General features: G+C 37.7%; 1 protein-coding gene across 1 annotated transcript in view; it reads left to right on the top strand.

Annotated features, from left to right (window-relative positions):
• The window catches only part of LOC131699450 (short transient receptor potential channel 7-like), a 32,329-nt gene extending 19,984 nt beyond the window's left edge, over nucleotides 1-12,345 (top strand). Inside the window, exons 5-12 of the mRNA XM_058996149.1 lie at nucleotides 1,934-2,150; nucleotides 3,680-3,913; nucleotides 4,812-5,076; nucleotides 7,510-7,705; nucleotides 7,872-8,093; nucleotides 8,713-8,793; nucleotides 9,089-9,164; nucleotides 10,149-12,345. Coding sequence (XP_058852132.1) covers nucleotides 1,934-2,150; nucleotides 3,680-3,913; nucleotides 4,812-5,076; nucleotides 7,510-7,705; nucleotides 7,872-8,093; nucleotides 8,713-8,793; nucleotides 9,089-9,164; nucleotides 10,149-10,288 — 1,431 coding nt within the window. The 3' untranslated portion in view covers nucleotides 10,289-12,345. The remainder of the gene's footprint in view (nucleotides 1-1,933; nucleotides 2,151-3,679; nucleotides 3,914-4,811; nucleotides 5,077-7,509; nucleotides 7,706-7,871; nucleotides 8,094-8,712; nucleotides 8,794-9,088; nucleotides 9,165-10,148) is intronic.
• Nucleotides 12,346-12,560: the final 215 nt, after the last annotated feature.

Here is a 12,560-nt window from a genome sequence, read left to right as displayed (position 1 = left end):
CATCTAACCCTTATACTCAGTGGACTGGATTTGTGCCCTTATTTTAATGACCTTATTTATGGTGCTATTCATAAAATTATAGTGCCAGTATTAACCAGTGCTTATAGTAGGCTGTGTGGTCCAGTGGTTAAAGAAAAGGGCTTGTAACCAGGAGGTCCCTGGTCCATGATTATGACTAAGAAGGGGAATGCAAGCTCATATTGGCATGCATCTTCATGGAGAAGATCCCTTTACAAGAGCATATGACATGAACACCTTTCCTTTGCATTTTTCTTTGTGAGCATGTATATTTAAACCATCCAGGTATTCATTGTTATCATATCGACATGCTGCTGCATCTTTCAGTAAACAACAAACAAATAAAGTAATATAAGGGTAAGGCTGAATACAATTAAAAGATTGATATTCTTACTGAAATAAGGTTCAAATAAAACACGCCTGCCTGGAAGCTTTCTGAATCCAGCCCTGTGTGTCTTAAATTAGCCAGATCAGTCTTAACACCCCTGCTGTTTCTAATGTCCACAAGTTCATGTGACAATTGGTTTCATAGTTTTTGACGTAGATTGAGACCGCCCCCTAGTGAGGCAGCAGCACAGTTTCCCGCAGCACAGCTAATGCATCTTTCAGAGCACTTAGTGATACGTTTTATAATATTTGTGGTTGTGGGTGTTGACATGCATCTTAAATGCATTTTATTGCTGGAGGGGGACTGGTTTGTATTCTGACACTCTGAAATGAAGAGCCTCTCTAATGAATATTAACAGCTTTCAATCAGTGTCAAATGAATAGACTAATAATTACTTCCCTACCTTTTCTAATTAACGCTGCAGGTTTCTTCTTACTCCCAGGAAGTAGGAGTATATAATAATTGCCTTGTAAATATCTGCACTACAGCTAGAACTGAAGGATTAAACGAGTGGCAGGTTTGCCCACAGTATTATGGAGATTGTCCTTAGAATAAAATGGCTGCCTGCTTATTGTCTGCTGCCAAGATTCTGATTGGAGGGTTGGCCTGAAAGCACTGATACCGACACTAACACGCTCTCCTGTTTCTGAAAAGTACAAGTGCCACTGTGGTACCATATTACCAGGATCCAAAGATCAACCCGTGTAAATGTGAGACAAGCAAAAAATATCATCTATAAAAGATTGGGGCATCATATCTGAAATAACAGCAGATGTAATAGGCAAGATACAGGTGCCCAAAAGTTATGATAGGCTATCCATGTATCCACACTGTCATAAATTCAGAGATTAATCATCAGAAACTTTAAGCATTTTGGTTGATGACAAAATAAATAGAACTGTTTTTCAGTGTTGTTTCTTATAGTTTCACCGCTACGGTTTCTTGTGCATTTCTACACCAAACAAAAAACCATACCAGAAACTTGGAGAGTGCAGGGCTGCGCTCACTACAGAGCTTAACACGTGAGATGCGTGTGCCTTTAAACAGTCCTTCACAACTATTCATTCACATGTTAGCAGCTCCCATGTTGAACCACACGATAATCAAATAATTGATGCCAAGCCTGTAAATAACAGTTGCCTGACATCATCCTCAAAATGAACTAGAAGGTAATAATTATAAGCATGGCTGTTTAATTCATATTTATCATTCTGGCACATGCCATCTCATTTTTCCTTATCTGTCAAGGCTGACTAGTCCACTTAAGTGAAAGCTTTAATTGTGACGCTACACACTAAGGCTTTCCAACAAATGCTGCACATATAAATCTCAATATAGTGTTGGCATACAGGGATAAAATAAATGTCATTTATTTTGCATTCATGAGTGCTCCATTAGCCTTCCTATAAAATAGCACCTTTTTTATTATTATCAGCCACAATCATTGGCTGCTTAAGGTATAAATTGAAGAACACACTTTCACAAAACCAAATAGTCATCAAATAATTGAAAATGATTTCTTTCCAGTTGGGACAAATCCTGCGAAGCCCATTTATGAAGTTTGTCGCCCATGCTGTTTCCTTCACCATCTTCCTGGGGCTGTTAGTTATCAATGCTTCGGACCGGTTTGAAGGAGTGAAGAACCTGCCCAATGAAACCATCACTGACCACCCCAGACAGATCTTCCGAGTGAAGACCACACAGTTCTCCTGGACTGAGATGCTGATCATGAACTGGGTGTTAGGTGAGTATGGTTTTCTGAAATGGATGGCCGTTGTATTCTCATGGGAATGCTTTCTGAAGTGGAATACAAAGGGTTTTCTTTTTGTGTTGCTACAAATCTTAATTTAGATTTTCTGATATTCTTTAATGACAAATACCCTTTTCACACAACCATGTAGAATAAGGCATAGCTCTCCAACCTTTTTGTCTAAAAGAGCATCTGATCTGATTAGAATCAGTCGATTCAATTGGACGTTATCAGGCAAAATCATCCCATAGGAATGGGCCAGTAGGTACCTATTAGCCTCCTAACCCCTAAATCTACCCTCTATCCCTAAACCTAACTGTGTTACTATTGAAGTCATTTTTACTATTATTTCAACACTGCTTGTTTAGCGCCCTCTAGCGGCTACTACATCCGACGTCCATTAAAGCTCTTGATCCGGACCTACTCTACCTGTTGGGAGGCTAGTAGGTACCTACTGGCCCATTCCTATGGGATGATTTTCCTTGCTAACGTCCCATTCAATCGACTGATTCTAATCAGATGCAAAGAACCATACATTACAAGGTCATTCTAATTCCAAATCCTGCTTTTTTGGTTTCCAGAGGCACTGTGATTGCTACTGGAACCTTGACTGGAAATAACTTTCAGACACAGCAGTGTTTCTAAGAAATGAGCCCCTGTACTAAAGCCTTGTAATTGCTGACTTTGAATTGTAATCGGAGCGAGCTGAAAGCAGGCTTTATTACTATGCTCATCTTAGGGATTTAAAATATAAAAGTACTGACTGATCATGAATATGGGGGATTTAGTACAAAAATGTATTAATAGGCCCATTTGAATGATAACAGCATCACTGAGATCAAAAATTTTCTTGATATTCTAACTTTTTTACGTTATTGGCACAATTTTGTTTTCTAAAAGTAAAAAAAAAAAGGTGACACTTTACTTAATGTGAATCATTGAGATGAAAAAGCATATATGTTTAATTTTAGCAAAGATTGTGAATCTGGTTCTAAAACCGGGCAGCAGTGTGGAGTAGTGGTTAGGGCTCTGGACTCTTGACCGGAGGGTTGTGGGTTCAGAAATGGATATGTCAAAGTCTGCATACTATATGTAGTTCTTCATCAGAATGCTTTAAATGTCTCTAAAATTGTAATTACACAATAAATACAAATAGCTGTTCCATTGTAACTACATAAATACAATCTGTATAATTGCTGTTACAATGTAGTAAGTCAAACTTAGTGTTACACCAATAAAAAAAAGTTAAAAGTCTAATTCCAGTAACTTTATTAGATGTGTTTTTCCTTACTTAAAAAAAGTGAAAAATAATGACAATTCGGAAAGCAATAGTGCCAAAAGAAACTTAATACATACAATGATAAGTGTCTTCAGTGCATTTACTGCTAAGTGAATGCCTCCGATTCACTGGGGCTGTCTTGTCTGAATGGTGAGAATCAACGGCAGGTCCAGCAGTGATTCGGAGGCTGATTCCTGGTGTGTGAGGCGTGGGAGATACCCATGTGCTGCCCTTCCCTCTGCAGGGATGATCTGGTCAGAGTGTAAGGAGATCTGGGCGGAGGGGCCCCGGGAGTATGTCATGCACCTCTGGAACGTGTTGGACTTTGGCATGCTCTCCATCTTCGTGGCCTCCTTCACTGCCAGGCTAATGGCCTTTCTGAAAGCCTCTGAGGCTCAGCTGTATGTGGATAACTACGTGAAGAACCCTGACATCAGCAACGTCACTCTGCCTGCAGAGGTTGCATACTTCACGTACGGTGAGAGCTAGCACTGTGATTTTCATGCAGCACTTTCCAATACCACAGCGGCTGCAGCGTTAGTGTAACCTTCTAAGGGTTTGCCTGTCGCAGTCTCATCCTGTTATTTGAATTAAACACAGCATGGACTATTTCTAGCATGTTTACCATTCTGGCTTTTTACTGTAACATTATATGTTAATAATTTAAAATTATAGCAATAGGAAAACATATGAGGTGAACAATCTCGTTTCGGGGGCATCCTGGGAGCTGTGCAGATTCCAAACCCAGATTTAAATGCATTTAAAAGCAGGTGTTGCCAGTCACTTAGTTATAACCATTGATCTTCCAATGATGGCTTCCTTCAACAAAACAGCATCAAGTACAGTGAGTGGCAATCACAACTTAGAATATCAAGTACTGTAACAGGCAGGGCTGTGCTGTGTGACACAATATTGTTACAGTTAAGCATGTTTCTGTAGATCAACTGCAAAGCTATACACATCTGTGTAAGAGAGAATTACGAAGGGAATGTATATTAAAGTAACAACATAAATTAGGTGAAAAATAAGCTTGACAAAAGCAATGTATTTTGTATACATAAACTTTGAATTGTTGATAACATCAGATTATATTTTATTAGAAACCAACAGTGTTCAAATCTGGGAATGCCCTGAAACAATACAGTGGAAAGCATCTGCTCATTATTTGTTGGCCTAAAACCTTTGTCAACAGTGCCATCTTGTGGTCAAGCTGTCAAACAACATCTCCAATGTCCCCAGGGTTTCCTGCAGCTGCATCCACAATAGTATTGCTAGATCATATTGGTGTTTTAGTTCTTCTTTCAAATCTGTTTTCTTAATTAAACACAACGTGCATGCTATGTGATTGTTCTTCACATTGTTCCTGTGCGTTTCAGCCAGGATCAAGTGGCTCCCTTCAGACCCCCAGATCATCTCGGAGGGATTGTACGCTGTTGCGGTGGTGCTGAGCTTCTCGCGCATCGCCTACATCCTGCCCGCTAACGAGAGCTTCGGCCCGCTGCAGATCTCCCTGGGCAGGACGGTTAAGGACATCTTCAAGTTCATGGTCATCTTCATCATGGTGTTCGTGGCTTTCATGATCGGGATGTTCAACCTCTACTCCTACTATCTCGGAGCGAAATATAACCCTGCCTTCACTACGTGAGTCACAGCAGGGACTGGACACGTTTCTCAATGCAAATGTGCTCACTTTCTGTGATAGTAAAATTAAAACTGGTACAAAACTTGTAACGTTCCTTTGATACGATACACTTCTTTTGAGAAATGTGCCAGCTGAAGCAGTGTAGGGTGCAGGAATTAAGCCCAGAACACATTAATTTACTAAATACTCTGGAAATTGGAATCGTTGAACAGTCACATATCTACCAGCAGAGGGTGGTATTGTGCCTGTGTATCATTTGATTCCCAATAGTCCAGTGATACTTTTTCTTTTTATTAAAAAAAAAATGGAGTATGACTTTTTTTCTATTTTTCAAAGGGTATTAATGCAAATATAATTAAAAATACATACCAAAAGTTGCCGATATCTATATATAGATATATAGATATATTCATCTTTGAAAACAATTATTTGACTTTGTTCACAATATTGCCCTTAATTTGTTGCAGATAATGACTTACTACATGGTTCTGAAACATGGGCCTCATTTACTAAGCGGCGGTAATTTTTCCAGAATTGCGGGAGGAAAGCTGACATGACTGCGTATGGTTTTTCCCAAAGTGTCACGCCCTATTTACTAACTAATACTAAACTAATAATAAACGAAAAAGCAAAGATACCAGTGGAAAAAAATATAATTAGCATACTGTGGGATGGAAACAGTTCTGAAGTTGCGCACTGTATTTATTTTATTGACAACAGGTGAAGGAGTTTGCGTACTGTAACATTAATCTGAACCCTAGCATTAATCTGTACCCTATCATTAATCTGAACCCTATCATTAATCTGAATCCTAACATTAATCTGAACCCTATCATTAATCTGAACCCTATCATTAATCTGAACCCTAACATTAATCTGAACCCTAACATTAATCTGAACCCTATCATTAATCTGAACCCTATCATTAATCTGAACCCTATCATTAATCTGAACCCTAGCATTAATCTGAACCCTATCATTAATCTGAACCCTATCATTAATCTGAACCCTAACATTAATCTGAACCCTACCATTAATCTGAACCCTATCATTAATCTGAACTCTATCATTAATCTGAACCCTATCATTAATCTGAACCCTATCATTAATCTGAACTCTATCATTAATCTTAACCCTATCATTAGTCTGAACCCTAACATTAATCTTAACCCTAACATTAATCTGAACCCTATCATTAGTCTGAACCCTAGCATTAATCTGAACCCTAGCATTAATCTGAACCCTAACATTAATCTGAACCCTAACATTAATCTGAACCACTAAAATTAATTTGAACCCCTAACATTAATCTCAACCCTAACATTAATCTCAACCCTAACATTAATCTCAACCCTAACATTAATATGAACCCTAACATTAGCTCATAAATGTAACCCCACATAGCACAACTTCCAGACAACTCCCAGACAGTTAAAAAAAAGAGATTTAAAGTACAAATCAGTATTTAGTTTCATTTTCAACTGTACAAGCATCTAGAATTATAGTAAAGTATCTTAATTTAGTTCCAAGGCAAACACTCATAGCACATCATTTGGGCAGGTGGGCAGCAGGGCTTCATATTAAAAATACATCCCTGTGCTTTTAGCTTTGATTTAATTTGGGATTAATATTCCAGGATAAACCCGCTGATGGGAAACCAGCAATTAATGTTTTAATATTTTGCAGACTTGCCAAAGCATGAAGCAGTGTTCTGATCATCTATTCATATCCGGCAGCTTGTCTGTGATTGAAGCCGTTTCTATGAGCAGTTCTTTATACAAACTGGAACAAAAGAGATGAGTCATAAACTGAACACAGTGGTGCTTTCTGAGGACGTTACCTCATGAAAGGGACCTCTTGGGAATGTGTCACCGAATAATATGATTATTCTTTTATCTGTGAATTTGTATTTCAACAAAGTAAGCCTCTAGTGGCTTGACAGTATACAGTGGTGGCCATATTTATTGACAGCTTGTGGTTGTAGCCAGGTACAGTACTGTCTGAATGTACTTGAACTTGTTAATAGAATCCACTTTCAGTTACATTACTTTTAATGAAAAATATACAGTGTATGTTCCCATTAGTAATCAGTTATTCTACCTTTTTAAGTGCCTGAAATATCCTTTTCTCTTTTTTCTTTTTTCTTATTGATCATTTTGGTACACAGCAATTTTCCTTTTTCTCAAACTATATATATATATATATATATATATATATATATATATATATATATATATATATATATATATGCGTTTTTCGCATATGAAAAAAAACGCAAACGTGTGATTCGCCAAATATTTTGGTCGCAAATTTTTATGGCTTTACAGTATATAATGGGATTTCAAATAATATATATACCATATAATTATAATGTTTTCATTTTATTTTAGTTACATTTTTTGTTGTTTTTCTTTTTCTCTTTTTTATTACAGCGTTGAAGAAAGTTTTAAAACTTTATTCTGGTCCATCTTTGGCTTGTCCGAAGTGATTTCTGTTGTTCTAAAGTACGACCACAAGTTCATAGAGAACATCGGTTATGTGCTGTATGGTGTCTACAATGTAACTATGGTGGTGGTGCTGCTCAACATGCTGATTGCTATGATCAATAACTCCTATCAGGAGATAGAGGTAAGCCAAATAGCCCATTTACTGTAAGTTTAAACAATTTTCCCTTTTCATTACCAGCTTAGTATGTTCTAAAAGCATTGTGATCTCTGAAGAGCTCTAATGGTTCTGATGGAAACATGTTGGCTCTCTGTTCTATCTCTATTTTACCATTCCCCCTTTTCCACAGGAAGACGCCGATGTCGAGTGGAAGTTTGCTCGTGCCAAGCTCTGGCTGTCCTACTACGATGAGGGCAGGACGTTACCTGCTCCCTTCAATCTGATGCCCAGCCCCAAATCGTTCTACTATCTCATCCTGCGCACCAAGTCCTGCCTCATCTGGCTCTGCAAGGCCAAGGCCAAGAGGTGTGACAGTGAAGTGGAAATGAGCATGCTCAACTCCCAGATAAAAGTTAGTACTGGTATACTGTACTTGATATTTCAGTGTATCAAATCCAGTAAGGGGCATCACAATACAGCCTGTATCGTCAGGGATTATGGACCTCAAAGCATCGATCAATATATAAACTTTCCAATTTAAAACTTTCATGTGTCCCTTCTACCACAGAGACTGTACTTTAGAAAAAGAGAATTAATCGTGTTTACAAGCAGGGGCCTACTCGTCCATTTTCCATTTCCAATACAAAAATGGATTTAGTCTCAAGAGTTTGTGATTCTGTATGGAATTAATAACAACACATAGGCTAGGTGCATTATTTAAGCGATAGTGGCTGCCGATGAGGCTCTACCATGTGGTAGTTGTCTGCGACTGGAGTTATGGCACTTGCGCTGATTGATTGCTCTGACGTACCAGCCGGCATCTACAGTACTGTCTGATAAAAGCCCACTAAGGCCCCATGTCAACATGACCAAGCACAGTTCAATCATTTGACCACTCTTTTTTTTTTATTTTAAATCCTATCTGGCTGTCACTTCATTAAAACAGTATTAGAAATAAAGTCTGGTGTGACGGATAAAAAAAATAAAAAGTCAATCCTAATAAACTGTGTGCGTGCTGTTTTCATATTCAGCCAGATCGTTACAGATCTAACACTCGGACTACAGATGGCTCTGGCATAAGAAAACCCATCAAGAATCCAACCCGGTATCAGGTTAGTAACATGGGTCGATTTTTATATTTTATGCTTTTTTTTTTTTTTAAAAGGGTTATTGAAATGAAAGCCTGCAAGTCATTATAGAGGACGCGCTTAAATAGATTTCAATTAGCAAAAGATTTTTTTACATTTTACTCTAGTACACTATGCTGTATGGAAGCTTGACAAACATTACTGTGAGGTGGGGTTCAAGCAGTCATATCAGTTTCAAAATAACATGGAAACTGCGGCTCTTTACCAGCAGATTTGGGCTTGTCGGTAACTTTTTACACTCCTCTTTCCTTCGCGACAGAAAATAATGAAGAGGCTCATCAAACGCTATGTACTGAAGGCTCAGGTGGACAAAGAGAATGATGAAGTCAATGAAGGTAAATGTTAGCTTGTACCAGGGGCATGACTAGGTCTAGTGTAAGTGTGCTTGTAACCTTACTAATACAGAAATACACATTTGTCAGGAGTTTTACTTATCTAAACCACCACCCTAAAACTCATAACCCTGCTTCAATCGAGGACGTCTTCCCATTATATTTTTCAAGAAGGTGTGGATTGCACAGATACAACTCATGTTATTGCACTTATAAAAGGATGTTATTGCTCTTCTAAAATGGCTCCTGGTGTATTTGAAGATAGCCGGTTATCTATTGAGGGATACCAAGATAGTCAGTGAGTAACGGGTGACTGGGGTAATCCCAGTGGTTCAGCATCTGTTCCGCTACTTGTTGGAGGGCAGTGTAGAGTCACTATGAGTCAGTGGTCAAATTTCCTGAAAGCAAAACAAATTAATGATGACTTTGTGAACTAGAAACAAAGAACTCATGTTAATTAACAGACTCCCTCCTGCCCTTAAAATGTTTCTTACCAAGTCTGTATCATTATTATTATTTCCTTACCAAAGTAATTGGCCAAATTGTACCCTGAAGCAAAAGCTTATCTAAACGAAGTTGTCTTCTACTTTATGAAACTTTACAAAATAAGAGGTAATGACACATTGGGCTCTGAGCTATGCTCTATTATCAAATTAAAATCAACAGAAAAAAGAAAGTCTAATAATATATGGTAAAACTTGGTAGACGACAGCTTCCTTTTATGTTGCTTTCAATTGGCCAGCATAGTGTGCAGTCAAGAGTTGTACCTTGGTTTGGCTGAAGAAACACTGCACTAGCTCCCTATTACTTCCACTCTCTATCCCTTTAAGTTTGGAGCCTGAAGATGATATGAATTCCTCTTTAACGATCATGATAGAAGAATGTCACGACTTGCACTTAAATCACAGTTCTTTTTTGGGCCCCAGCTTTCAGTTTCCTCCACCAGGAATATTTTCCTGCTGAACTCATTGTGCTCTTGAATTTCAGGTGAGCTCAAGGAGATTAAACAAGACATCTCCAGCCTGCGCTACGAGCTTCTGGAGGAGAAGTCCCAGGCGACGGGGGAACTAGCAGAACTCATTCAGCAGCTCAGCGACAAACTCGGGAGGAACACGAAAAAACCTTGAGGAAAAAACTCAAATAAATGCGGATGAGATCAAGTGAAACAAGCGAGGAGAGTGCTTTTACGTGTCAAAAGTGTCAAAAACAGGGAGAGGTTTATTAAGCCTTACAAAAACTTTTGGTTCTCAATGGACCAAGCTTCAAGACAAACTGCTGTGAGGAAATGAAATGCTGTCTGTATTCAAAGAAGCTTACAAATGCTTAGCAGCTTCATTAAGATAATGGAGGATTTTATTGAGGAGGTTCTGTACTGTGGACCAAGCAAGGGACCTATTCTCAATCAAGCCAAACCAAGACCCCTACTATCCAGTAATCAATGAAAAGGGACTATAAATCCAATCCTATGGGATACTATAACACTATTGTAAGTTGTAAGTAGTGGTAAAATCCAATCCCCTTCCTGAAACGTTTTCAGTTACAGGGCAAATATTACATTACTGGGTAAATGTATGGAAATTACAGACTTTGGTCAGTAAACTTTAAGGACTAGATTAAGTAATTTTGTGTTGTTTTTTTTTTTTTTTTCCAAAGTCCATTTTCATTAACTAAATGAAGTTTGTTGTTCATGAAACCAGTTTTCAATTAATTTTAAGAGGGACGTTCTTATTTTTCAAATAATTTGAATATAATTGTATAAACTTCTTAAAAAAAAATAAAGTAGGGCCCTACATTGTAATTATGCACAACAGCAGCACATAGTGACACAATAATACAACTGCAGATTTTATCAAAGGATTTTACAGCAAACGTACTCCCCCCTCCTATTACCATGAAAATCCATCAGATGACTGAATTGTGCCTGTCATCAGCATTCAGAGCTCCTAATTCAGTCCTCATATTCAACACTTTTTGCCATCGTTTGTTTTTAGGAACATTCGTCCATGTGCTTTTTTAAAATTTTTGCCCAAATTGCCATATTGTATAAGACATGTCTTGTGTAACGTGCAGTACTGTGTGATACACGACCGTTACAGATTATGTCCCTACAGCACTCCCATTGCTATCTCCAATAAAGAATACAAAACACTCTGAAAACTCACTTTCTGTAATGTCTCGTGCAATCTATACAAATCGGCACTCTAATTAATGAATTACCTGATGTGCCAAAATATTATCTTATTTATGTATTTATTTATTTTTGCAACTTCAGCAAAACAATAGCAATCTTCTTTTTAATGTATTCACAAACATGCACGTTTTTCTCATGTGATCTGTCTTTTCCTGATGTGTGGGTGTGTTTGTACAAGTGGGTCTTAACAAATTCATTATTTTTTGGGTTGTTTTTTTAATTGTGTCTGAACACATACATATGTTTCTTGAAGGTAATTAAGATGCTTTTACTATCAATAGGGGGAACTGTGTAAAGGTCTTCTGTGGGTCTACTTTCTTTAAGTTCCCAGAGGCCTCTCACAAACACGAGTTATACACAAGTCTGGCTACTTTTAAAGTAGTAGAATATTATAATACATAAATAGCTTGACACCATTGTTCAAGAACATGTCTGTAATATCTCCTCAATGAACCGCTCATCCAAATGTGTTTCTGTGTCATTCACAGCTGTATTATAGACATGATTTCCATCCTTTTTTTTATCCAAAAGGAATTGTGCTGGCAGAATAAGAGCTTCTTATGAGCTCCATAGATATAACCAGGTTGTAGATTGGTATTGACCGTGGTCAGATGTAAAAGCAGGGTAGAAAAGTCATTTCATCCTTTCAGCTCTTATCCGTTACCAGTTTGGTTTCGGCTCAGATCCCAGAAATGGCTCAGGAAGTATATTTCTCATTAGAAGCCTGTAAACATCCATACAACATAACAGGACATCATAACCAGATTGTTTGCAACATGGACATGATATACATCATATTTATAAAGGACTATGTTGAGCTGCCATATCCAGTATTAGTAAACATATTTGTATAAATAAATACATATATATAGAGAGAGAGAACTAGGAATTATTTATTTAAATGCTGTATTTTTCACTTGTATTAAAATCTTTAATGTTAAAAAAACAAAATCTTGTATACTGTAATATTTTCAACCAAAATTAAAATCTCTATATATCAATACTGCTGTGAATTTGATTGCTGTGTATACAGTAGGAGGGTGCAGACAATAATCCTAGTGCAGGGGTAATAAAAAGGGGTGAAAATATAAATGGTGCAGTTTGTGGTTGGTTGTCATTTGTCTTGTGAAAAATGCTCCAGACATCTGTGGCACCAGGCGCATATACTGATATACTTTACATCATAAGGAGGTCGGCTGATAACTTGA

The sequence above is a fragment of the Acipenser ruthenus genome, chromosome 22 (assembly GCF_902713425.1).
Source record: "Acipenser ruthenus chromosome 22, fAciRut3.2 maternal haplotype, whole genome shotgun sequence".
Taxonomy (NCBI): domain Eukaryota; kingdom Metazoa; phylum Chordata; class Actinopteri; order Acipenseriformes; family Acipenseridae; genus Acipenser; species Acipenser ruthenus.
The sequence above is the reverse complement of the archived record's forward strand: the minus strand, read 5'-3'. Positions and strand labels throughout refer to the sequence as shown.